General features: G+C 42.6%; 1 protein-coding gene across 4 annotated transcripts; it reads left to right on the forward strand.

Annotated features, from left to right (window-relative positions):
- Positions 1–243: 243 nt before the first annotated feature.
- mcamb (melanoma cell adhesion molecule b) lies at positions 244–27,802 on the forward strand. Of its 4 annotated transcripts, none has more exons than XM_079272541.1 (17): positions 244–677; positions 18,343–18,467; positions 18,657–18,885; positions 19,599–19,666; positions 19,779–19,866; positions 19,955–20,134; positions 20,437–20,567; positions 20,698–20,833; positions 20,959–21,074; positions 21,530–21,671; positions 21,874–22,001; positions 22,917–23,058; positions 23,371–23,442; positions 24,537–24,569; positions 25,053–25,176; positions 25,945–26,056; positions 26,198–27,802. In XM_079272541.1, the coding sequence occupies exons 1-17, from the start codon at positions 614–616 to the stop codon at positions 26,225–26,227; spliced, it is 1,920 nt and encodes a 639-aa protein (XP_079128667.1). In that variant the 5' UTR covers positions 244–613; the 3' UTR covers positions 26,228–27,802. The 4 variants fall into 4 exon arrangements, with proteins under 4 accessions (XP_079128667.1, XP_079128670.1, XP_079128668.1 ...); XM_079272542.1 differs by having other exon boundaries at positions 245–677; positions 26,193–27,802; XM_079272543.1 differs by lacking the exon at positions 23,371–23,442 and having other exon boundaries at positions 245–677.
- The last annotated feature ends 72 nt before the right edge of the window (positions 27,803–27,874 follow it).

Below are 27,874 nucleotides of genomic sequence, written 5' to 3' on the forward strand. Positions count from 1 at the left end.
GAGCATTATGCAAAAGAGGAGTGACACCATTTTCACACCCCCAAAAAAAGAAAAAAAGTTTTCAACAGTCATGGTTTGTGTTGACAAAACACAAGTTATAAAACTCCATGTGGGGAAATGTATTACGATGGAGTCTTGTTCGAGAAGCTGTAACTCTTCATACTGTATTTTGGTCCAGACCTCCGCCCTCCTGCTGCTCCCACTCAAGTTCCTCCTTTTTTTGCACACTGCAAAAAATATCAGCCTCAGTCCTTCATTTGAACTCGGGCTCTGAACTCTTGTTCGTCTATTTATCCGAATAAATACGCCAGAAAAGAACAGACACCGAGTTGTTTAAAGCAAATAATGTGTCGGGAAGAAAACGTAATTTGAGACCTACAGTGCGCGTGACTGAGTCGTACAGACGGACATTTTTTTACAGCGGCAGGACCTCCTGTCTGCACTCCTCGTGCATCATCTGCCTCCCCGCGCGGCACCGCCGCTTCTTTCATACTGTTCTCCAGGAGCACCGGTCCCCTGTCAGACTGCCTCTATACACACACACACACACACACACACACACGCACACACACACACACCCCAGCACGGACCGCTGCAGTGCCGACCAACAACCATGGCTGCACGGAACACCGCCTATCTGCTCGTCGGACTCCTGGCCCTCCTTCACACCTGGGGAGGTGAGTGACCGAGAAATGTTTGATTGGCTGCTCGATCCGTGCAACACGAGGGTTTGCACTGTTGTTGTTGTTGTTGTTGTTGTTGTTGTTGTTTCAAACAGACACAACACAGGTAGACGTGTGTAAAACAACCCGAGAGAGAAAATAACTTGGAAGAAGTTTGTCATGAAAGTAGAGATTATAGAACTGCGATGAGTGTGATGCTTTTATCTTGCACGAGAATACTTTTTATCTTGCACGATGAGCTTTTTGCCAGCTAAAGAGGTCCAAGGTCTACTTTTCGTCTGCAGCGTGCTCATACCACCCTGTCCCTGTGTACACTGAATAGATGTGATACTGCGCAGTCCCCTCTTGCTTATGTTACTTTTCAGTAAACATCTACCCCCCCCCCCCCCCCAAGCAAGGTAGTAAACCTTCCAACCGCTATGTTGCTGTAACCTGGGTGTATGTATATGTGCTACAAATTATTTGTCTCACCTCCTGTCTTTTAAAAGTTCTTACAGCAAGTAGATTTCAGAGGAAATATACTTTTATTCATCAAAACATGATAGAAGGCTGTGGCTTAGTAACACTAACTGAAAATGCGTTCTTATACAGTAGTATGTAGTTTTTTAAAGTAGTTTAACACCTTTCTTCATTTGAATGCATTTATTCTGTAGTGTGGGTGTGCGCAGGTTATGTGATAGATACAAATGGAGGAATGTAAACTCATAACAGTGGAAATAATTGAAAGACTTGTACCGCTTTGTTGTACATGTTGTGAATAAACATGTCAGGACTGTTGGATACCTAATTGTTATGTAAAACATTCCAATTTAAATGCACATAGTGATGCTTTGCTCATTTCCATGGCATATGAAGCTGGTTCTGGCTCGTTGGCTGCATGTATTTTTAGGTCCGGTTGTATAGTGCAGTGAGCTCTCCGTCTGCTTTCTGTCAGCTCTCGTCTGTTCCCAGCAGTGATCAAGTGGCTCAGTGCTGCCCAGGCAGCAAACTATGTTTCTATCACACACAGGCAGTGAGATCCAGCTCTCACTACGCAGGTTTAGAGTGTGAAGCCAAAAGCAAAAAAGAAAGTGAACGTGTGCAGTTTATCAGCTTTTTAAAATTGTTAATCAGAGTACTTCTTTAAATCAGCTGCGTGAGACTATAATAAACAAGTTGCACGGCGTCTTCTGATGCGCAGATATATGTTTATTTTTAGTAGAGCGTGTGACTGAAGATTTATATGTGGTGGTATGTGGGTGAGGGCGGCATGCCACCTCAGCTATCCACATTACAGTTTCCTTTTACGTTGGTGTTGGTGTGCATTTACTTGTTTGTTTCAACAAGACAGGTCAATGTGTGATTTCCTCCCTCCAACCCTTCCTCTTCCTCAGGCACTTTGTCAGACTTCCCTCCTCTCTTGACCTCCCACGTTCCCCACGTCTTCACCTTTCCTTCTACTCGTTTGTCCTCGACCACATGAGCCTTTTCCCCCGCCTCGTCCCTGTATTGTGCTGATCTCCTGTTTAAGTTCAGCCTGACCATTGTCCAGGATCTCTTCCAACTCTTATCTGCTCTCATCAAGTCCGCTTCCTGTTCTTATCCTCTGGTTTTCTTCAGACCTGCTGCCCTTCACCTCCCATCCATATATCTACCCTGACATTCATTGTATTATATTTTTTACCACTTAGTTTGACCAGATGGAAACATTTACATCTTACAGTGCCAGCACTTTTGCCGTTGCCAATAGAGATGCTCCGAATCTCACGTATAGCGCCTGTGAACGATGAGGAAAATTGCTGCAGATTAACTTTTTGTTCATCGATTAATTGACCAGTCGTTTCAGCTCAAACTACTGCTGTTGTAGTGACTTTGTGGTTAGCTGCTGGATCTTGCTAAGAGACTGAGAGAGAGTGTTTGAACACTCACGTATGTGCACATGCTGCAAAAGAAAGAGTGAGATTATGTCTGTGCCAGATCTCCGTCTCCAGCCCCCGATGACATCAGAGGAAAGACAAACATATCTGTTAAGAATGCAGCGGGGGCGCTCAATACGGATACTATTCACTTCCTGTGACATCAGCTAATCAAGCTGGGCCAAAGAGCAGCCGCATTAGACCTCGCTCCATTTAAAGGTCATCAATCTGTGCTGCGGCTGAGGCGCTGGGCTTCGTTTTCCATGTGCTCAAAAGAAGAAGTGATCTGGTCACGGACAATAAATGCCCTTGTTGTGTTTCGGCCGCAGCACAGAAAATCGAGGCCCAGTAATCTGGCAGAGCATCAGCAGAGCAGAGCGGGTTTGAAGTGGAAGTCCCTGAATTTCAGACCTCTCTTCCAGCCCATATCCACAGAGGACTGTTCATTTCCGTGCATTAATCAGCAGACAGTGGAGTTTGGAGGTCCTTCTTTGAATTATGAACACATATTTCGCACGGGAAAGGAGCAGTCCATCGCTGGTTTTGATCTGGGCCGTGACGGCGCAACATCAATCTGGAGATGTCGAAAATTGTTTTGGTTAATTTGCAGTTGTTAGGATTCGTGAAACACAATCCAGATCCCCAGTGAAACCTGGAAAGGAAACAGTACAAAGGCGTGAGAGTGTTAGTATCTTTGTCTGTCTTTTACTTAAAGGAATCTTGCAAGAAGCACGTTTTTTAAAATCTTTTTAAGGATAGTGGACCTATTATCAAAACCCTGTCAAACCTAACCTGTTTTAGCTTTAAACGGTTCCAGTAATACAAGTCAATACAAGGCTGTGAGTATGTAAAATGAGCCTAATGTTTGAATGAAGAAAAAGCATGATCTTGTACAATCTCAAAATTAGAATTCATAAACAATCGTTCGCATCTTCCGTTGTTATTTAGTCGGGTACAGCCGGTGGCTAATAGGAGCTGCTGTCTAACTGACATTACTGTGTCTCACTCAGTCACATAGACGGCTAGGATGTTTTACACAATGCTGAAAGACATCCTTGTCCCCTGCTTATGGTCCGATTGGACCTGCTCTGTTGGTTTGGTCAATGATGGCATCAAGTGAGATTTAGTGTGCCATTATCAAGTAATCCATACAGTAATCGCTACTTGTGGCCACAGCTGTTCATAGGCTGGCTTTAAAATGTCACCGTGAGATTATTACTGTGGGAATGCCGTAACCTTATAATAGATCTTGGCAGAGATGTGGTTGTTGGTAACAAAGCAGCGGCTTTAGTTTGACACAATAATCCAAAATGAATAAATCCCATTAGCCTTCTCGACAGGGAACCAGTGAGATGCTAAATTTGGAGTTGGCCTGAAAAAAGGCTTCTTCCCGGCAGTATTCTATACCTCTGCAGCGTTTTGTTCAGTTTCAAGTATGATGACCATGAAAAGCGTTATTTGTTTTCAGGCGTTGTTTTTTTTTTTTTTTAATAAAACATAATTTTCATGGCGTCTCTCTGCTGAACCATATAATGGGTTGAGGCATTGCACTTGGGAGCATAAATTGTAGGAGCACAGGGTTTCCTTTTACTGTTTGATCTTCCTTTTGATGAGAATAACATCCATTATCACCATTACCTGGGTCAATATAGCAAACAAGTGATGGAGAGGGTGGGGGAGGGGGGGGGGGGAAAGCTCCCAGGACATGGTGCTGTTGTCATCAGGGCCATTTTGTGTGCGTTCACAGGGTAGCAGCAAATGATTGTTTGTACAGAGTCGCTCAAGCAAGGAAACAATCTGCAGCCAAGCCTTGTTGAATGATATCTTAATATCAACACTTTTCTGTTGCCAAAGCGTGCGGTTTAACACTTGTTTACTGTGCAGAAGGAAGTTCTTATTCTGCCTTGTTCAGTGGTCTGTTATCAGAACAGGGGTAAATATGCCTTTTGTCCCAAAGAAAAATGTTTTTTGTTTCACACATGTTGACTTTCATTACAAACATCTGTGATGAAAGTGATTTTTCAATTGAAAACTGCTTTCAGAAATACAGATTTTTCTGATTCGTCCAGTTTAAAGCATCTTCCAACACAGTTTGGTTTTTACAGGAAACCACAATATCTGCCTTGTCTGCAGATGTGCAATGAGGCATTTCATCTGTGAGTCCTATTGGAGGGGCCTCACCAGTACGGTGTACTCTGCTGCATTGCTCTTGAATTGACTGCAGGCTAAATCGGTTCATATCAGACACTTTAGAAATCACCTTTAGCGAGCACAGCATCTGACTGTTACCACTTACTGCTGCGCTGACGGCCTTTTGAAGTTCCTTGATCAGACGGACAGCTGCGTACACCTGGTACACGCGCACACACACACACACACACACACACACACACACACACACACACACACACACACACACACACACACACACACACACACACACACACACACACACACACACACACACACACACACACACACACACACACACACACACACACACACTCACACAGGTCAGCTCACTGCTAATGATCTGTTGTCATCATGGGTTATTTTTGTGTAAAGCAGGGTTACATTTTCACTGCTGGTGACAAACTGTAGAACCTGACTGTCTAAATTCATTTTAACCCTAAAAGTACATCTTTACAATTTTAAAATGATTTATTTATTGAGCTTATGAACACAACACCTCCCCAGCTCCAGACCAGAGTTGCTCAAATTCACCACACAATATCAATTGAGGATACTGTACATGCATTGTACCCACTAGTGCATTTTGCCACAGAGTCAATGAGTCATCATACCAAAAATACTGAATGTGGCAAACAATCTTTCAAACAACACAAATTGAAAGGCTTCTTCTTTCGGCATTTTGCTTTTATTAGACGGAAATCAGAGCGAGTGAAGGTGGTGACGTGCAGCAGGAATTTGACCACGAACCAAAGATACACACAAACTATTGTTGTTTGGTGTATAGGTTGTTCATATTTTGGAATATTACACTCTTTAAATGGAGACTTCGGGATTGTTGTCAACATAAGAAAATACATGCAAAGTCAGATTCACCGATGTATGTTAACTGTTGAAACAATAGTTTTAAGTAATCATTTGGATCAGCTTCTGTAGTATGTTCTCTGTAATGTACAACCAATGCCCATTTGGAGACTAATTCTCTGTGACCATGCTATAACAGTCTATAAAGTCACTGATTTCATTAATAATGTATGAATTCGATTTGATTAAATGTCTTGCTCTATCTATTTATGTCCTGTTTATAAATGGCTTGTGTCCAACTCAAGGAAAGCAGGAACATTTTAAAATTCACCAAAAAAACGCCACTCCTTTCAGTGACCTTGGACCTTTTTTGTTTTTGTTTTTTGTTTTAACTGCCGTGTGAGAAGTTACGAGGTCAATGTGGCGCTTTCAAAGCCAAGAGTCAAAATGAATGAAAATACAAACAGGATGAAGGGTTCTGTTGCGTCTACGGTTGCTCAGTTCAGTGTTTTGCAGGTGGGAACCTTGTCAACTCTGAAGGAAAGCAGGATGTTGGCCTTCTCTCTCTCAAGTATTGTATTCAGAGCACAATTCACCAGACAAGTATTACAGCCCAATCAAACTGTCAGGTCCTTTTTGAGCAAGGCACTAAACCCCCAAGCAGCGCTAGTGGCTCAAACCTTTCGATGCTACACGTGAATATGAAGTGGAGAGCAGATACGGATGGAGCTACCATCATCGTATCGGACAAGAAGTGCTTAGCATTTTATTATCACTTCCTGTCCTGTTGTAAATGTGATATGAATAGTTGTTATTTTATTCCTCCAGATTATCTGCTAGACGGCTGTGCAGCGAGGTTACTGCAGCAATAACACACGAGTCTACTCTGTGGCAAGGCTTGCTAGTTAAACTTTGGTCACGGTTGAAACAACAAACCAAACCGAACTCTACAATGTTGTTTCAGTCCTGAAATGAACTCTAAAGCTCCAGCGAACCCTCATCAGCCAAAAACATCAACATTACTAAGGAGGTCACTGAGAAGAGTTCTGTGATTATGTAGGACGTGGTGGAGAGGTGCAGGGAACACGGGTGCTCGTGTTCGGTCAAGGGCTGAAAGAAACTTCTAAAAGGAAATCTATTGATTTACACCTTTAATTACTTATTGAAATAGTCTCTTATAGCAGTGCAAAGTTTAGGAAAATATGCTTGAACCTTTTGTGTTTTTCTTCCCAAGAAGTATGTTGTTTGGATTTTTGGTATGTCGGTCTGGCTCACTTTGACACACAAAAGTAAAAATTATCGTTTGGGTTTTTAATAGCGTCTGAAAGTGGAACCCTTCAGCTGTTTGTCCAAGAATTGTTGCAAGAAAATGAAGTTGCAGTTTTGATCACAGAGGAAGGACTGTGATTGTTCTGTTCTTCTCTTTTCCAGCAGTCATTAAGCTCATGGAGTAATATGTTGTTAATTAAGGGTCCAGAGAGCTGCCATGTTGCTGGTGTTAATGGGAGCACCCACAGGAGGCATGCAGCTTTACAAACAAACACTGAGCAGCTTTTTGTTACGAAGAAACTTCCTGCCTTCATTTTCACCTTTGTGTTACGAGACTATAATCAGAAGATACAACACAGAATTCACTTGATTTCAGTTTTAGATCTGTGTATTTTTATTCAAAGTTATATTTTTGCAGTGGTAAACTTCCCTGTACCTCTATGTATTCACTAGAGGCCTATCTAAACTCTTTGCCTTCTTACATCAAGAGCACACGTGCGTTAGACATCACTTGTAGGTTGACTTTCCCTCCAAAATCCCTTTTTTTTTTCTCTCCCTTCGTTTCAACAGTTGTTTTGTGGCCCTCAGACGAGCCAGCTGTTCCTTTTTGTCAGTCACAGTGACTCCGATGTCAGAACGATGGTTTCTACGTAGTGGTTTGGCCTCAAGAAATAGTGATCATTCTTAGGCGTTGCAGGGGTGTGGAGTTTTACCAAAATGTAGAAATCGACACCATTCACACTTGTCAGATGGGATAAGGGATACATGTGATGTATGGGCCACATGTGTATTATGAATGTCATCCGGGCCAAATTTCATTAACTTCACCGACATTGCAAACTCCAATACCACTTTGCTTAATTTGTAAGGAAATTGATTCACTTAAATCCATCAAAACCACAAAAATATATCACATAAAAAACAATTGCCACACTGTTGTTGTTAGTTTATTTAAATGATTAGTCCACTGTGGATAACCTGAAACATGAAAAGGAAATTATGCATGCATTGTTCTGAAAACAGCTGCTCTAACGCCTTTTAATGCAAAACATCTTGGTTGTACAGTGTGTGCTGTTTACCTCCTCTCCAGATCTGTTTTGGTAGATGAGTATCAGCTGACGTGGTTTGCTCCACACTATTTTAGGAATAAAATATGGTGAGATCATACGAGCAAAATTCAGTTAGGATCAGATGATATATTAAGTAACCGCACAGACAGACATGCAAACACAAACATGGCAAAGGAAGATTTAACCGTAAACTCTTCAATATTCACTGTCGACATGTTGCATGATGGTCTGTCATTTGTTTTTAAAGGATTTTGTCGTTTCATTTTTTTGGATAGAAAAAGGTACAAAACTATGTCGACGTAAGTTAATCAAGAGAGACGGAACTCATTGAGGCTGATGATGGCTTCTTAACTGTAGTGTTTTTTTCCCCCATAGTAAATAATTAAATGCTTTATCTGTGAGTGCTAGTGTTTCGTGTCTTCGAGGAAATTCATGTGACAAGGTCTCCATGTGACAAGGTCTCCGGCCACTAAGAGACTTTAAAAGTCTTCTTCAGATTTTAATCTTATTCAATTTTGTCAGGAGAGAAGCTTCCAGAGAGCTTCAGGATGTCCAGCAAGCAAATCTGTCGTCCTGTAAAGCATGAATCAGACATTAATGCAGCCGAATACAAAATATGATTTGTATACAGCAGTACTGTACCTGGTGTCTGACACTGATAAGATGGTGAACAGAAATGGCTTCGACGATGGTCTTGAATTCTCCTCCAAACCTAGATGTGGAAGATGTGGTTTCCAGACATTGGCATGCTGAGCACATGGAGTTAACTAGTGAAAAACCTTTCTGTGTGATTGATTCTGTCCAACATGATATACGGTCAGCTGTGTTCATGAGAACAGTTTATAGCATTGAGAAGCCATGTGCTTTAGATTTGTGGTGTGAAACTGAAGGTTGATTTGAAACCAGAGGGGTAAACTTCAAACCGTCTCCGCTCGCTTTAGTGTTCAAAACACTACAGAGAGATTTAAACTGATGGTAGATGATATTATAAGAAGTATTGGTGGTGTGTGGCAGATGAATGCAGAATCCTTAAGCATCTCCTCCATCACTGGCTGCTGCAGGTTGATTTATGGTCTCTTTTTCCATTCTGACGCGATGATTTATGTGCTTTTTCCCTTCTCGTCTCTGCTCTGAGGCCAAACACACACAGACTCTTCTCTGTCCCTCTTATTGCCAATGTGAGAGGAACTCCTCTCCCATCGCCCCCTGGTCTCTCCAGCAATGCTCATTTACCAGGAACCGCGGCTACTTACTGGTCTGATCGGTCTCATGAGTTTGTCTATATGCATGCGTTCTCTTAAGTTGCATTGTGTTGCGTTCTCAGTGCTACTGTAGGTACATGCTACAAAGCTTGAGCTGATCTTTGGATCTGAAGCTGTCCTCTGGGAGCTTCACAGGCACAAGTGGAGACTAGAGGCCTGTCAGGATCCTCTGTCTGTTCTCTGACGGTTCAACACCCTGCTTAATAATGGATGTTGTTTTCCTGAAATATTGCTCCATGCTGATCTAATGCACATTAGGATCCTTTTAAACCTAATGCAACCTGTCAGGCCTCAGCCATGACACCGTGCCGCTGACTCCACACAGCAGACGGATGCGTTTGCAGTGGCTGTACAGTGTTTAGTTACACTAGGTCGCTGTTAGTAGTTCACTTTTGTGGTTTGTTTTCCTCCCTGACTCGATTGTATATCTTGTCATGAAAGAGCAGGAAAAGATTTTGCGATTCATTATTACCACTTGCAGTGTCCACCAAAAAAGGAAAGAGCTGCTGCTGAGTACTTTATCCCGTGAGTCAATGGGCATAGAGCTTTCTGTGTGCGTGTTTATCTGCGATCTATCTTTAGCCATAATATGCCAGCACCAAGCAACGTACATCTCATACTTGTGAAGCCATGTCATGGGACCTCTCTCTCTCTCTCTCTCACTCTCTCTCTCTCTCTCTTTGAGTTTTTGTACCATTACAAGCAGCATTGTAAAAAAAAAATACCGTCCCCGTTGGCCTTTCCCATACTTCCAAAGCAGCTTGTGTTATTTTACGTCTGCCTGCTCACAGAGGAGCTGATTTGGAGACCATTTTGTTGTCTGGGACGTGGGAAAGAGGATGGAGGGGGCGTTTGTACCACTGTGGGAGCAGGCAGGAGGAAATGGCCCACTGAGATTCACTCAAACACACACAGGAATAGAAATGCAAGGAGGCATAGATTTGTGAGATTGTGAGAGCAATTCAACAATGTTTTTTTAAATATTATGTGAGTCGTGGCTTCGGACATGGGAAGATGACCGCATCCCACGTGAAGTCAGAAGTCATGTATTCAACACATATTTTATATGCATCTGTGTGTGTGTGTGTGTGGGGGGGGGGGGGGGGGGGCATATCAAAATTGCTGAGTGTGGAACCTTAAGAAGAGTAGGTTTTGTTGCCAAATAGATATCAAAGGCTGGGGATCCGAGTGAACTCTCTTTGGAGTGTATGTGCTGAGGGAAGACCAAAGAGCTGCTCACCAAAGAGGGATCGGCCTCAGGTCAGTGAACCTGTGCTGCTCCTCGCAGATGAAGGCCTGCGGTTGGATCTTCACGGCTGTGGTCTGCGACTACTATCTAAAGATGGATGAAAAAAATAGAAAATGCTAGTTGCTCTCACTTACCCCGACCCAGCCAGGCGGTTTTGACTTCATTTATTTCGAAGAGATTTGTCCCTTAACATGGATCCGCCGTGCCAATACAATGGAGGCGGATGCAATTTAATTTGTGAGCACTTTTCATTGGAGTTACTTTCTACTAACGATATTGTTCATCAGTTTTCAGAGGGACTATGTGTTCTGTGAGTAGCAGGGACAACATTACCTTATAAGAGACCCATCCAAAACTAAACTTCCATGCTGCTGTAACAGTTGTGGTTCAGCAGAGCCCCCTGAAAGATGGACTGCAGTCTGGCATGCGGAGAACCGAGCCAGGTCTGATCTGTACAACAGGTGGTCTGTTGAAATGGAATATAGCGTCAGATCACCGGGAGAAATCAGAGAGCGATGTGACTCCCTCCCCATCTTCCCTGTTGTGTGGTCCACTCTGATCTTCCTCTGTATTTACATTCTTTGTAGCCTTCGTCTCCTCTGCCTTTTAGAAATCGTTAATTCTGATGGCATGTTGAGTGGATACTGCCAGCATTCGGCTCCAGCACCCTGGGGATCAGTGAGTGTCTGTGTGTGTGTGTGTGTGTGTGTGTGTGTGTGTGTGTGAGTTAGGGAAAGTGTCTGGCAGGTCACGATGACAAGTTGACCTTGTTCTCTCGCAGGCATCGTGGGAATGTGCAGTTTGGTTGCTGCAGCTGCCACTGTCCATCTCATTGTCCCTGCACACAGCTACTAAAGCTATCACCTGGACTCCACACAGGCCTCCTGCAGAGTACAACAGTTTTTGGGGGTCGCATCCAATGATTTTTTTGTTTTATGAAACTTTCAGTTTTTCTTTGATACCTTAATTTTGAGAAAGTAAAAACTGTTTTCTTGACATTTTGTTAAATAACGGACTTGAAATGTATGTCAAAATTGTTGGCGATTCATTTTCCAGCAACCATTTAGGCTAAACAATCAATTTACTTATCATTTAAGTACCAACAATATATATATATATATATATATATATATATATATATATATATATATATATATATATATATATATGAATGCTCAGGTTCATTCACCTTGAACATCAAATATTTAACATGTCATTTGACACTGATCAGCTACATCTGGTTTACCAATCTGCACTCATCCTATCTTGATCCTTTCACACCTGAAGCTCCCGTAATTCCTCAGAGTCTAGTTTCTAGCTGCTATTTCTATTTGGAGCTGTTGGCCGGTCCTCCGTACAGTACGTCAGGAGAGTTACTGTGTGCAGCCAACATAGCAGGAATAGAGCCATCAACCCAGCCCGAGGGCGCAGCAACAAGACTAGTTTTAGAAACGTCTCCTCTTGATGCAACGTTAGTAAGGTCAGACTCCTCATTAGTAAAAGAAAGCCTTGGTAGCTGATGAATGCAAGCAAACGGGATAAATAAGCATGTATATTTCTGAAGAAAGAGTGAAACACACTTTGGTCACAGAGCCTCGTGTGGGAGGGGTTGGAAAGATCCCTAATGATGTCATCGTGCACTGTGGATCAGAGAGGATTGTTAGCGGCACAATATCATGCATATTTATTACTTTACTAGTCTCTCGTGCAGAAAAATGTCGGTCTTGTATTCGAGTGGCTCATTCATGGCATTATAAACTTTGCTGCATGTTGAGTTCATGGATAAATGTGTCTGCTGTGCCAGGAGCTGTATTCATGAGTCACTGAGAGTCCTTTTCCTTGTGAGTGGCTGATTAAGGCCAAGAGCCCCGTGTGTGTGGTGTGTGTGGTGTGTGTGTGTGTTAAAATGCCTTGGGGTGCGTCACAGGACTAATTTGATTGATGAACATGCGACAAGGCCTTTGGTTTATACGTTTTTAAGAGTTTCTCATAACATTCCTTTACACCATTTAGCCAAGCCGAGTTAAACCAAACTAAGTGGGGCTTCTGTCTGGCAAGTGGTCTTCGCAGGCTGGATAAGAATTTGGCTACGTCTACCCATCCCTCAACTATATCTATAAAGAATCTTTGTCCTCCAGGAGACATGATCTGCTCTATTTGCTTGTCAAGACCAGATTTTCATTGACTGGAGTCACTTGAGTGCATTCTTGTTAAATTGAACCCGTATATTTCCCCTTAACTAGCTTACATTTCGAACTTATACTTAATGGAAATATCACATACATAGTGTTCAGAATATTTGCCTCCAGATTCAGATAAAATGTCTTGCCAGTATTGAACCACCATGAAGTTTAGGGACTTGCAAAAGACAGATTAAATCATAAAAAAGCATCAAAAGTTCTGGTCAGTTTTGGCAAAATGCAAAGCTTCAAAATCGCTGGATCCTCGAAATCCCACAATGCAGCACAATGGTATCTTTTGTCAGGCCACATTTCCAATGCCCGTCAACAGTTTGTAACCCAGGCTTTCCATACATGACATTATCAGTGTCATTTGCTCTCCAGTTGCCACCAAAGACATTTCACAGCTGTTCTTACAGGCCGAGTAGTTACGCCAATTACGAGTAAACTGATTGTAACGTGTGAAACTGGTACAGCCTCGGCGATAACCGCCATAAGCTGAAGCATATACTGTATATCATGCTTTAAATATTCAAACTTGTACCTTTACGCTCAGTGAAAATTGCTGTGCTGCTTTAGCACTTTCATATTTTTGAAATGTTTCATGCATTATGCATTTTCATATCTTGCACACAGAGCTGTTTAATATTTAAAAGACAGCAATTCAACATTTGCAAGGCCATAAATGCTAAACTGCAAGTCAGAATTATAATACCTCTTTTTTTTTTTTTTTTACCAGATTTTAAAACCAGTTCTGAATATATTTGGCATGAATCAGAGAGCTGCCGAGTGAAATTGTCGCCTGTAAAGTAAAAGGTGCCTCTGCATGACACGACTTGCACATAATTCACATCCTGCAGCCTGTCAGGAGAAATGAGTGGAAGGTCAGGGAGTACCAGAGTACTCGTTTGTCTCTCTATATTTCTCTCCTCACTTCAGCTTGAGAACATGTCCTTCCCCCTGCGAGATACTCTAAGTGTGCCACTGAGGGATTAGTGTGATAAATGTCAGAGAACCAAACACCCTCTTTCTTCACACATCGCTTGCTTTCTCCCACCTCCGTCTTTCCTTTCTCCGTCCTCTCTCGCTCGTCTTTTATCTATTTTCTCATGTTAAACTTTTCTCTCTATTCGCTCTCCTTAGATCTATTTACTTCCATACAGAGAGAAGCCTGACTGAGGCACTGTTTTCCCATGCTTCCTCCCTCTGTCGCACCCTGTCCTGAAGCAGAGTTGCTATTTCTGGTGCCGGTCGGGTCAGTGCACTGTAATTCCGCTGTATCACGTCAGCAAACAAGCTTGATAGGCCATTGTTATTGTTAGATGTGACATGGCTGGAAACATGTCCCCGAGCTGTTGCTTCATTTTCGGCGCGTCTGAGGGGAAATGTTTGGTTCAAAGTTATATACACTGTGGTATGCATGCTCTGTTTCAGTACAAAACTGCCACAAAGTTATTCAATTATTAAATTGTAACTGAATGTAATACAAACCCTGTGTGTGTGTTTACCAGATCCTGTTGCACATCTGATGTGCTCGTCCCACCTCACAACTCCCAGACAGGCTGACAGATCTCAGGTTGTGTGCGTATCTGCTCACCTTTGACCTCAGCACTCATCCTGTCGGTCGCTGCTGCTGCTTTGATCGGATTCCTTTTTCGTCAGATTTGAGGAAGTGCTTTCGTGATGTTTTTTTCCCAACAGGCAGCCGTGTCTGAGGAAGTTAATGTCTGTCTCTCTGTCCACATGAAAGATATCTCAACAGCTAGTAGCCAGGTATTTGCTGCAGATATTAATTAAGGGTTATTCTGGTGACCTTCTGACCTTTTCATTAGCACCACCGTCGGGCAACATTTTCCCCGAAGAAATTGACTCTAATCAAACAGATTGTCATGATATTCATTCAGTATATTCCTGGTCCCCAGAGGATGAAATGTCATGAGGTCACTACCATGACATTTTCTGAGCATTTCCAAAAGCGAGTCAAGTAAACAAATTAAAAAGGGAGGGGGAAAAATAAACTTTTCAAAAGTAAGTTTCCATAAATAATTGTGGGACCATGTTCTGCACCTGCGCCACTTTTCTGCCAGACAGTTAGATTAATGTCAAAAAGAGTCCAGGACGATAATCTGGTTTGAATGCCAGTTAATGTGCTGAAGGTGGACGTCCTCTCCTCTCCTCTCCCTCACAAATGACCATCTGTGGTCTGGGCCAGCTGCCAGAGCAGACAAGAGAGAGGGCAGGTCGACTGCAGCCTGTCAACTAAACCCGTCATGGTCAGAGATTCAAAACAGATTCCAGCCTTTGAACAACCACATGCTTCATCTCATCCGTCTACTGTACGTGTCAGAGCGTCTCTTCAAAATACAAAGTCATAAATGTTTAAAAATAAATGATCCTGATGTCTGCTGATCACCTGAGAATAGGTTTCTTTGTTTGTGGGAGGTTTTCTTCTTGTATTGAGAGGACTAAATGAGGAGATTTTATAGCTCTGAGTCTGGCAGGAAGTTTTGTTATCATCGCTCTCCGAAGACAGAAACTGATTGTGTATCCTGACAAAAGGCTTTGACTTCATTGTAGACACACAACAATGTCTTTGATACGACCTCCCCCCGAGAGATTATCTTATCCTTTCTGGGTCTGCTCTCCTTTTATAACGGGCTGATTTTGTCTGTATTTATATGTGCTTCCACAACTACACTTTTAATGCTTTTATTTGCTAAAACATTTTTAAGGAACAGTTTGGGACCAATTGTGTGCTGGAGCATCTCTTTGTGATGTTTTAGGCTTGCTAAATCCCCCTGCCTCCAGTCTTTAAGCTAATCACTTACTGCCTCTGGCTCCTTAGTTAGCAAACAGCCTATAGGGATACTGACCTTCTCGTAATTGTTCTCAATTTTTAGCTTTTCTTGGATATATGTGATAGCAATTTGAACATCTTTGGGTTGTGGACTGTTAGTCAGACAAAACAAGTAATTTGAAACAAATAATTTGAAACAAGTAGTAACCTGAGGTCCTATTTTACTTGTAATACACATGAAATAATATGAACTTTGCATCATCGTAGTGAATCCACACTTACCACAGTCTCCTCTCCTCCCCTCAGGGTCTGCAGCAGATATTTACTGCAGTGTACAGAGCACATTCCCCTCTCTTGTGCAAATCACACACTCAGCATGTGAAATAGTTGTCTCTGGGTGGAACACACACTCTTCAGGGATTAGAATATTGTTTGCTGAAGGAAGCTCATAAAACTAGAGAGGCCCTGCTTTCCCAGCGTGTCGCTGTCAGAGCTGTTGTTCAGCTTTATTCTGTCATACTGATTTAGAACTGTTATCAAATGTGCATGGACTCCAATATCTGCCCTCCCATCATCGGAGAGGATCGATCAGAGGCCTCGGAGTGCCAGCCGCTCTGATTGATGCACTGTGGGGATAAATGCTGCTCAAGTTACTAATGAGATTTGATTGAGATTCCTGTGAGCAAACAGACTCCAGCTGACAGACGGGATGAAGGAAGAGTTTGTGAAACATTCGGTCTGATACAAATTAGTCTCAGAGTTTGCCCGTCTGAAGTCTGAATCCTAATTCTCACTGTAGGTAGGTCCTCAGAGGGGGGGGGGGGGGGTGGGATGCTGCGAGTGAGTCAGCGTTGTCCTTCCAACGCTAATGGCCAGGAAATGTCTATGTTGGAGAGACTAATTGGATTTCTTTAGCAGGAAAGCATCCTTCCAGTTCCATTAGCTGGTGGTAAGCAGCAACACACAGCAGAGGGAGAGGCAGGTGGGAGAGAAAAGGGGGTTTGAGATGTAGACGGAGGGAGGGAGAGCCGGGGGAAAGAAGGGGAAGGCATGTTTATTGTTGATGCAGACCAAGAAGCAGTCGGGTTTACTTTGAGGGGGGCAAAGCTGTAAATGTTTGTTATCCGTGCAGATGATGATGGAATGAAATGCCAGGAGGGAAGCAGTGTCTGCTGGGTAATAATATCATCAGCAGGCATCCCTGGTGTTATGGTAATGCACTTAACTGCAAGACTATGCACATAATCATTTTTCATAGATGAAACCTCTTCAGATGCAGTATAATAGCGCCCTATTTTGTCTGAAAAATTAAACAAATGAAATGTAAAACAATTAACCTTTTTCAGCAACGCTATGCTCCAGTTGTTTTTAGTTCACTGCAAAATATTATTTTGACAAAAAGTAAAAACCTATAAGATGTAACTTAACAGTGACCATCATGTAACAATAGTAAATGCTAAAACATAGTGAAACAGGAGCACTGAAAAGCATCTTAAAGTACATTATACAACCAGATGCACCTAAAGCTTTGCTAACATTAGCCACCGCAAGCTTCTGGACAAACCCAGGAAGGCTGTAGCGTCAAAACAAGTGTGTCCAGTTATAAATCCAACGTTTCATGTGTAAGAGGAAGAAAGTGCTCTCTCTTCTTTCAAAGTCTCGCCTTAACTCACTGGCTTCTCCCATCTGTTTACCAAATCTCACAGTCGATTAGTTGAGATTAAGTGTGGAACATGACAACAAAGCAAACTCGATTTGCTGAGGAAAACCACGAGAAACCGTAGAAAGTACAGTCCTGTATTTCTCAAATGTATTATGAAGTAATATAGAATGTAAAAACGTGAGACTAAATGGAGTACTGTGTGTGTTATTGTGTATTGTCTGTTGTGCTTCTTGTGATTCAAATGAATGAGTAAAAGAAGGTCAATGCAGGACACAGATGAACCACATTTACATTTATTCTGAGCAGCTCTCGACATAAACTACGAGAAAAGCTACATTCAGCAACACAATGAACAGACGGTCAGGAGAAGCCTAAATCAAACCCGGCAGCCTCGTTACCTCCGGGCTACGGCTCTCGATGGGCAGCTCGTTCGTCGACTTGACACGCTGCGATGTAAAGTGTAATTGGGGGGTCCCTCCTATAGACTAGTAGGATGGCTAGAGACCCTCGTAGGGGAAAACCACCTCGTTCATCAGGGACGGCGCATGGAGGAACAGTGGGGCTACTATGCTGCCTGTAAATTGAGCCTTTCTTCCTGTGAGAGGGTGACTTGGTGGAATGCAGCACATTAATGTGGACATGGGTGGGCTTCTCATTCCTGTCACAGCATCTCGCTCTTCCCTTTGACCCTCCATGACTTTCTCCTCTTTTTTTTCTTTTTTTTTTGCTTCCAATGCGTTCTTTTTGAGTTTGTGTCAACTGGGTGTGCGTGCCAAGGTTTCTATCTTCACCGTACAACTGGTGCTTGTGCGACGATCGTCAGTCACAGCCATTAACCTCGAGGTTCAGTCGCATCGCAATCCCTCCATTTCAGGTTCAGTTCAATGAAGGTTGATTGGCTTTAAAGAATCCTTATCAGAAGTATTCGTTTTTACTGTAACCTTCCTCAAATAAGTAACAGATCACCCTTTCTACGTTGTATTCCTTCGTTAGAGCTTTGACCGGCACTCTTTTAATCATGACATCTCGCTGGGTTTTGGAAATTTGCACGCGAACTTGAGTTGTTTGCTTCGCTATAAATCACACAAACATGGACGTCACGCTTCCCACTCAGTGGCTTGAAGGAGCAGTTTTATTAAATCACCAAAGATCTTTGTTTACAGAATGAGAAAAAAGGGGAACAATTGCACACATTCTCTTTGTTTTGGGGCAAACATGAGGTCGATGGTGATAAGCGACCAACACGTTTTGAACAGACGTGTTGTCTTTCTCTTTTTCAGTGACTGCTCATGTGGAGGTGGAAATGGAGGACAGAGTGGAGGTGTTCAGGGGAGAAACGGCTTCGATCACCTGCATGTTCACATCATCTGAAGGCGTCGGCGGCATCATGATACAGTGGTTCTTTGTGAGTTTCATCAATCCTGACGCACGCATAGATATCGCATGTCTGTACAGTAAATATGCAGCTGCTTAGCTCAGCATAAAGACCGGAAACAGCTTCTTGGCTCTGTCCAATGTTCAATAAATATGCCCACGGAGAGGACGATGTGTCCGTGCGTGTGATAGTTCATGTGTTTGTACTCGAACCTTTTAGATGACGCAGACGGGTGAGAAGCAGAGAGTCTTCTACCAGGACCCCACCGGGACGGTTGTAGACAAAGGCACGTTCACAGACCGGATCAGCGTGAATGGTACCGGAGCCACCGGAGAGATCGTGGTGACGATCAGCAACGTGCAGCTGGACGACGAACTTGAATTCATCTGTCTCGTCAAAGGTCTTACTGCAGGGACTGCGGAGGGACGCACAAAGCTGAAGGTGTTCGGTAAGATTCAAGCTGAGATGTTTTTTGTTTTTTTTTACGTTTTGAATAACAAAGTAAAACATCCAAAGTCCACAAACACACAGAACAGGGGACTTCTGAAAGGATGGGTGTCATACAATAAGTCACGGTTAGAGTGTGCCCCTTTTTAACCTTTTCCACTACTTGAGTGCATTTATACTCATTCACAACTTCACCTAGAAACTTCATTTAGACTTTAAACCAGTTCCCGCCCCTATTGTATAAGTAGAGTTTTTTTATACTTGTAATCACAGTTAATATAATGCCCATTTCAGACTTTTCAGACAGTAAAACTACTTCAAACTCTCTTTACTCCCACAATTTCAACACTTAATAATTTATGCATCACAATGTTCACAAACTCATCCTCTTTCACACAATGTCCCCTTTTATGACATTTGAATGAGAGTCACATTCTCAGTGAATACATTCAACAAACAGCTCAATATTTTTCAGCATTTTCGCTTCAACTGAACCTCCAGGTCATTGCGGGGATTACCCTTCAATTGGCACCAGCTCCTTTTGATGCTTACAATAACACTTCAAACCCTTCCAATGACACTTCATCTTACACATGCAACGTATTGAGACACTGAAACTGTTTCCGTCTCCCAATATTTAGCTGCCAGAGGAGCACAGACTCTTTTCTTTTTAGCCTTTTCGAGATCTTAATTCAGTGCTTCATTTCTACGCAGTACTGCCCGACTTTCCCACCATTGAGGGTGTGCAAACAGGGATCTCACTTAACGACGGCCCATCCAAGGTAAACGAGCTTTGAATCATGAAAATCTGAGTGGAAAATCATGAAATGGCTATCAAGCTACAGTTGATTTCTTCGGATTTGGACTACTCTCATCCTCTTTCCTCTCCTACAGATTGGGACATGTGAGGTCAAAAATGGCTTCCCCTGGCCGAACATCACCTGGTACAGAAACAACGCGCCGCTACGTGGTTCTCCGGATGGTGAGACGGATTGACATCAACATCTACAGTACACTTGTCTACACGGCCTTCTTCTCCACTTCCTTCCCTGTCCTTCCTTGTTTTCCAGTGTTGAAAGTGGTGCCCAGCACCACCGTTGAATCCAGCGGTCTGCTCTCTGTCAAGAGCGAGCTGATCATGAAGGTGATGAAGGAGGACAAAGATGATCTGTTCTACTGCGAGGTCAAATTCTTTGTTCCCGGAGCAGTAAGGATGACCGAGACCCGCCATATTAACATCACCGTATACTGTGAGTTTCCCACATCGTACAACACCACTATCATGGTGTACTATTAGACCACATATAGCCCCATATACGATATGCTATGTAATCGATCTATGTGAAACCAGAGCATTACGCCCATAAGTGATACATGTGCATTAACATGCTGCGATGAAAGACACCATGTCTCTTTTAAGGCTTTCCACAAAGATGGCCTGCAGCGTTTTGCCTTGTTTGCTGCAGGGACAGTTGTGGGAATCACAAAAAGCTTCCACAACTTCAAGTTCAGGTTTGTGGTCTGATCTTGAATTCCTCTCTCTCTGTTTCAGACCCGTCCACAGCTGTAAATGTTTGGGTGGAATCACCAAAGGGCAACATCAAGGAAGGGGACTCGATTGAGCTTCAATGTCGTGACAACGGGAATAAGCCTTCCTCGATCTTAACGATCTCCGACGAAACGGTAAGAAAATCAACACTTTTGAGCTCATTATTCGCAGCACAGTTGCTACTTCCTGCTTTGTCTTCTTCACCAGATAGTTGTTGACGACCAAATTTCCATGTGTTGATCAGATTACTTTGGCTTCTTGTAGGGTGAAAATACTATAGACAGCAATGTGTTGGTATTGGATAATGTGACCCGTCGAAACAGTGGAGTTTACCAATGTGTCTCTATGGACATGGACACCTATGAGGAGATCTCAGGAAACACCACTGTGTTCGTCAACTGTAAGGAATCTGCACTGATACGATGTGTGACCATAATAAATACAATCTACCAGCAGGACGACTGCACTTGCCCGGTTTGATATTTCTTCTCTCTCTCTCCCCGCTGTGTGTGTGTGTGTGTGTAGATCTCGATCCTGCCGCTGTGATGCCTAACAACTCTGTTGTGGTGGCTCAAGGAATGGAGCTGACGGCCACCTGCAACGCCCTCTCTTCTCTCCAGACACAGATCGTCTGGCTGAAGGTCCCCTACACTCATGCAGTACAGAACAAAGACACAAACAACAGCATTTTGTCTTTCGCATCAGTCTACGCTATAAGTATTATTTTTTAAACGGAAATCGTGTGTCAGATTAGGGTGATCACAGGCTCATTTTTAGGAGGTGGAGACTCAGTGTAAAAGGTGGCCAATCAGGAAGCCTGTAAAAATAGTTGTTGACTTTATTGGATTGTTTTTGTTGGCGGAGAGTTTTTTTGGACACCAAAAAAAGACAATTGAATATGTTTTCCTTATTATTTGAATCATGGTTGGCTGTGTATTGGTTGGACCATTGGTGAAAGAAGAATCATTTTCCCACTTTACATTTAGTGAAATGATTGTTTTAACATTTTCTGTAAAAGAACACACTGTAAACCTTTGCATCGTATCTGCGTGTGTTATTAAGTGTGCTTTTTGTGTGTGTGTGTGTGTGTGTGTAGGATGGAGAGGCGGTTTCAATGGGCAACAGTTTGATCCTGAAGGACGCTACGTTTGACTCGGCAGGGCAGTACGTGTGTGTGGTGACTGTTCTTGAGATTGAGGGAATGGAAACCAGCGGGACACTTCATGTAGAAGTCAAAGGTAAATCTGATCACAGATATTAAATATTACAATTGCTTTTTAGTCTGTAATCAATATGTCCTACTTCAAGAAATGTCCTGACATAATGTATACTGTTGTCTGTGGAGAGTCTTTGTGGGTTAGCAACAGGCACTGTTACTAGTTATAGTAGTTATGGTCATGAGAGCTTTTCAACGCTGTTGTTTCTTGCTCTTCTCTGCAGGCCCACCAGAGATCATGAAGCCAGACGACACAGAGGTGGAGGAGAGTTTTGGGACGACAGTCGATCTGACCTGTAATGTCAGAGGTTTCCCCACTCCCAGCGTTACCTGGACCACCTCTGATGGAAAGGTACAGCAGAGAGAAGCCTCCCATTTTCTATTCGCGACAGCTGCTGCGGAAATGCATCCTTATCCTTCGATAAGATCGGACACTCTTTAATCCCAAATAACTTCAACCGTCTGGTCAATCATGACAAACTGGTTTACAGTATACGATCCACACATTTAAAATTACAGGAAAAAAGTCTTATTTAACTTAAACAAGTTGTGTTTTAAATGATCTTTTTTTAAATGTTGTTTTACTCTACATATGATGAAATTAGGAGCAGGTTGGTGGCTGTGTATTCGTTGTTAATGGGGTGTAGTTCTGCACTATGTTCTAGTATTTATTAAAATTACAGTAATTTTCCTAACTCGGACATTTATTCGAGGTAATGTAGCAATGAATGGATGGCAATATGGTTTGGCTCTCCATTTTGGGAATATATCTCAACAACTATTTGATGGATTGCTATATAAGATTTTGTACAGATATAAATGGCACGGAGAGGATTTATGCTAATGAATTTGATTATCCCCGTACTTTTATATCCAGCACCAACAGCACGTCAAAATTGTCACTTATCCGTTAAATGGATTGACCTCAGCTGTACTTTGTATTTAGTGCTCATCAGTTGAATTCAAATTGTGAACGTGGTTAACATCTTCCAAGCATTGTCAATGCCAACCTTACAGGGGCCGTACAGTCTGTTATTGTGATTTAAGTGCAATATCTTATATGATAAATCTGCATTGAATCCCCGATGAGCCTGAGAGAGGTGCTCTGAGCTGCCGGTGAAGGTTGGTTTCGTCTCTTTTCAGACTTTCTTCAGTCTGTGACGGGATGTCCCCTTTAAATCTGACTTGTGCAGAAGAGAGAGAAACCTTTTCCACTGGTGGACCTGTTTTATTCTCTCTGTCTACAATGTGGTTTTTTTTGTACCAGATCCTCCCGCCAGCATCTCAAATAGAGAGCTGGGGTGAAGTCCACAGTGTGGTCAGCATCAAAGTCACCTCTGACATCACGGCTTTCTGCAACGCCTCCAACGATTTCGGCACGGACTTGTTGACCTACAACATCGCAGCCAGTGAGTTCCTTCGTCGGATTGCGTTGTTGTCTCCACTCTTTGTGTTTATTTGCGAGTCCGTCTCTACCTGTTGTCCTCCTCTCTTACCCCCCTTTCCTCCTGCTCCTCACCTCCTCGTCTGTGTCACTTCTCCGTTTGTGTTTACTTTGTCTGAGGGCGTCGAGCTCAGCCATGTGCATTCTGGTGTTTCAGTGTTGTTGTTTTGGTTAAGACGCTGTGAAGCTGTGTGGCTGTGCGCCTGTTATATGTGCTCCCCTCCCCCAGTGTGTTTAAAAGGAGTGTCCTTCCTTCTGTGCCTTTACCTGTTTACAGCTATAAACACCACCACACCAGCCACAACTAGCACTAGCACTACAACTACCGCTACCAATACCTCTGCCACAGGTAAGACCTCACTCTTCACCGTCTGCCTCACATCGCTCAAGTCATGTCAACTACAAAAAGGTTAGAAAAGAACTCCTGTGAATCCTGTTAAAATGACTTGAGTGAGAGTAAGCTGAGTGAGCTGTCAGTAACGGTTATTTTGTAAACGTTAAGTGTCAGGTGGTCTACACACTTCCCTTCTTTCATGGTGGCTGAGTCGCTTCTTTCTGCGAGTCAGACAGAAGGAATGAGAGCGAGAAAGGAAAACTTGAAAGCGCCTAAAGCTGCTGCAATTACCACAGACTGAAAGGGCATTACAGCAGTATTGGTTAGCAATCACTCTGATTTAAAAACGGTGGTTTCTACAAGCTATCCATAGTTTTTAATGGGTGGTGTTACTGTCATCACTGTGAGGTGTCTCAGTGACTAATGTGTTGGCACAGTTCTCCTTTTCTGCTTCAGTTATTTTGTAATTGAACTAATTTTCTTATACTTTTTAATATGAGTTTTACAAATTATATGAGAATTAGGTTTCTATCCCAGAAGACAAATCAAATCGGATAAAAAAAAAAGACTGACACGGTTTACCTTCTGCATACAGCAGTACTATGAAGAAGAAGTATCGCATTCCTGTTCGCATTGTGGCGTGAAGATACACAAGCACAAACGCACACATGCATCAGTGTGACTCCAGCGAGCAGCTGATGCTTAAATGCACTCAGAGCGAGTCTCCTGACTCCCATTACGTGTGACGCCTTGTGTTTTCTCTCCCTCCTCCTGTCTCGTTCTCTCTCTCTCTTGTACATCACGCCAGAACATTTCCAGCCCCTCTGAGAAAAACTGTTCTGGGCTGTTGTTTCTGGCTAAGTGCCGGTTAAATGTCATCAAACAGGGCTGCCCTGTGAGATGACTGTTGTGCTACAGCAGGCTAGATGTTTAGCTTCACAGATAACATCCTCTCAACTTAAATATTCAATGTGTCCAGTTCAGTCTTCTGCTGAAGTTCTAAAGTGTGTGTGTGTGTGTGTGTGTGTGTGTGCACCAGGCCTGCTGGTATGAGTCATTTAATATATCCAGTCACCCACTGATAATTGTTCTCATGTGGTTTTTCTCAGTCAAAGCTGAAACCCTGATCCCTCCGAAGAAAGGTTTGTATGTTACGCTGCTGAAGACTCTCCCTCACCTCTCCATCTTAAAGGCAAAACGCTTCCTTCCACTTCTCCACAGCACCTCCCTCTCTCTCTCTCAGCTCCCAGCATTCATCAGACCTCCCCTCTCTCCCGATGAACAAAGCATCAAAGCATGAACAAAGCATCAAAGCATCATTGAGTTGTTCATCTTCACCTCTTCCTGTGCATGTTGTCGTATATAAGCGCACCACTCCTCCTTCACTCCTGAGTGACTTCCTTCCTTTAGGTTGCCAGGTATAGGTCCCCCGAATGACGCTAGTGCTGCACTCTCTTTAGACGCTGTACTGCTATCTACCGTACCTACACACTGTGGAATGCTGCACACACAGCCTGCCTGATGCGATGCTTGTATCCGACTGCCCTGCCTCATACCGTCATCTCTTTCATAACCCGTTTACAGTGAGTAACCCTGTCGTCGTTGTTGTGCTTCTTCCCCACCAGAGGGCAATGGTTTTATCATCGCAGTCATCATTGTCTGCATCCTGCTGCTGGCCATCTTGGGGAGTGTGCTCTACTTCCTCTACAAAAAGGGCAAGATCTGTGGGCGGTCCGGCAAGCAAGACCTGTAAGTACAAAAATGAGCAGCTTGATTTTGGAGGGGGAAGATGTAATGTGTTTTAATCCCTTTTTAGATGCAGCATCAACCGTAGTTGACTCCAAATATGTGTTGGATCTCAACCAAAAACTAGACGAACGAGCTTTTGGTGGCAGAATAAGAATGAAAGAAGGCCAGCATGGCAGAGAGACACAGCAGGAGGCGGCGTAAGACTGTTTGTTTACATTAGGACTTCACTTTCTAGTTAAAGTTAAATTGCAGATTTCTTCGACGTGGAAAGCAAAATTAAATGTCATAATAAATATCAAATCTCGAGATGATGGTTTATAAAGTTGGTGCATTCAATTCAATCAGAAAACATGTTTCTTTTATTTCTAAAAACAAATAAGGCATTTAAGATAACATGGTAATATTTAATGAAATTCTTTAACAAAGCTGCTAAAATGAATTAATTAAATGTTACTTTTAATATAATAATTGCATGTAACATTGTAGGAATACCCAAGTGTGTAGTTAGCACTCACATGGTTAACATAATTAATATTTACATATTAACAAAGGACAACGTGTTCTATGAGAGGTGCACAGATAATTGTCACCAACTCTGCAGTTCCTCTGGGCTCCATGGAGCTTTGTAGCATCTTTTAGCTCCATGTTTAAAAGCTCTAAAACACGCCGTTTACAACTTGCTGGATCATCGTTGTTATGGCTGGATAGAAGAACATTCTGTTGCATTATGTATGTTTCTGACTTCAAGGAGTTCTTTTGGTCTCGCAGCACTAAAGAGAAGTCCAGCAAAGATAACATCGTGGTGGAGATGAAGAGCGACAACACTGAGGAAGCTGTGCTCCTCGGGGTCAACGGGGAAAAGCAACCTCCCAGCCACCAGGTAGAGATACACACTGTGTAAATGAACGGGTCGTAGCCTAAGATGATGCTGATCTGATTACACCGTGATCATATTTACACACCCTCCACCCCACCTCTCTCCCTCGCCCTCTTCTTTGTGTTTTTTCCCTCTGGAGTAAAGGGCGGTGCGTACCTGAATGTACAGAAGTGAGGAGGCAACTGCAGGCACACCACAACAGTTGCTCCCGTTCCTCCCTCTCAGGCTCAGACCGGCCGATGCCTTCAAGCCTTCCACCACAGCCCCTTATCCCAGAGTTATGTCATGGAAAAGCCGCCTGTCAGTCAATATCGTGACGCCGTCTGAGTCTCAAGTTATATATATGCAGCTTTTGCTTACCGTCTGTTACATCCAGCAGCATTTTCTGTTGGAATGAGCTTTAATGAGAAGTAACTTGAGCACTCCATGACGTAACTCTGCGAATAAATCTTCCACCATCGAAAACTAGGACTATCCTTCGCCTATGGTTCTTATTACCAAAAGCCTTGTACACTGCTGATTGTCTGTAGAACAATAATTTGAGCACATTGACCAGGGACTGTTTTTATACCCGACTACACCTCACCTCAGGCAAAGTAATCACTGAAGAGCAGCCTGAAACAGCTCTTTGTCCAGTGTACATATTATAATCTGTGTATATATTTCTTTATTTAAAATAACACGATAGAAAAAAAAAGAAAATAAATAAATTACCAGATAGTGTTTTATTTAGTTTGGGTGCTCTTTATGGAGATCAACAAGTTCTTGTTTTTATTTTTAATAATGTTTTGTCTCTCTGCTTCCTGTTCTGCTTAAGTCTGTACACTGAAATCTTTGGGGGCCCAACGATGCGGCTCCTACATCCAGTTACAGCCACACCAAAGGTTTCCCCTTCAGCTCTGAAAACAAACTCTTTAGGTAGTTTAATCGCACGTCATTCACATTTGTATTCGTTTGTTAGGGTTAATATTATTTGTAGTTCTCTTTACTCTACGTTTTCTTTCCTTCACAGTCTAGTTTTGATATTTTCTGTGTGAGTGGAAGCGTTGCCAACAGCCAAGTTCAAAAGTTAGATGCCTTAGAAATGAAATCAAAGCGTGTAGAAATATAATTTCTATTGTTAGTTATGTTTCTATTTAATGTTCAGTGCACTGATTTCTGACAGTGGTTTGGTTGAATGTGACTGTATGTGAATGAAAAGCATTTCTGTGGTTATTTTTGAAGAGGAAGGATGAGGGCAGAACAGATAATTTGTCCGTGGTGAATATTGTTCACTGCATGAAGTTACCCTCCTCAAAAGGAAAAGACATTATTCTGTGGAGAGAATTAACGAATTCATGTTTTGACTGAATGGTGAAATAATCTGTTGGATCCCAGAGAGAGACATAGAATCCCCCTCAGACATGATGACTGACTATAACTTCTGACTACTGAGGAGGGGGGAATGACTGACTCCTCATATGCAAATGAAGTTTGTAGACAATCAACGATGAATATGCACTGTGCTCACTGATGTGCAGGTATCCTCCATACTCACCCTTCCTACTCTGTTTTGTTCTGCTGCTTTTAAGAACTACCACTGTGAATTGGTTTTGGATGTTTGAAATCTGTAAAATGCCTTGAGTTGTGAAACGTACAATGATTTCATTGATGACATTCAAACCAATTCACCAACAAATTTTGGGTTTTTATTTCATTATTTGTAGTTTTTAAAAATTATAACAAATAAAGATTTGACTGTTAAATGAAAAGAAAAGCTTGAAATATTTTTAAGTTGGACGATGAGCTAAGTATTATTAAACAGCTTTAAGTAAAAGTGAA

The sequence above is a fragment of the Melanostigma gelatinosum genome, assembly GCF_949748355.1.
Source record: "Melanostigma gelatinosum genome assembly, chromosome: 7".
NCBI classification, from domain to species: Eukaryota; Metazoa; Chordata; class Actinopteri; order Perciformes; family Zoarcidae; genus Melanostigma; species Melanostigma gelatinosum.

What these genes read in the sequence shown, in the direction of transcription:
- mcamb (XM_079272541.1), top strand. Translation starts at nt 614, where the DNA reads ATGGCTGCACGGAACACCGCCTATCTGCTCGTCGGACTCCTGGCCCTC. An exon ending in GGACCACCTCTGATGGAAAG is followed by an intron (nt 22,002 to 22,916) that starts GTACAGCAGAGA and finishes TTTTTGTACCAG; the next exon opens with ATCCTCCCGCCAGCATCTCA. An exon ending in CCTGATCCCTCCGAAGAAAG is followed by an intron (nt 24,570 to 25,052) that starts GTTTGTATGTTA and finishes CTTCCCCACCAG; the next exon opens with AGGGCAATGGTTTTATCATC.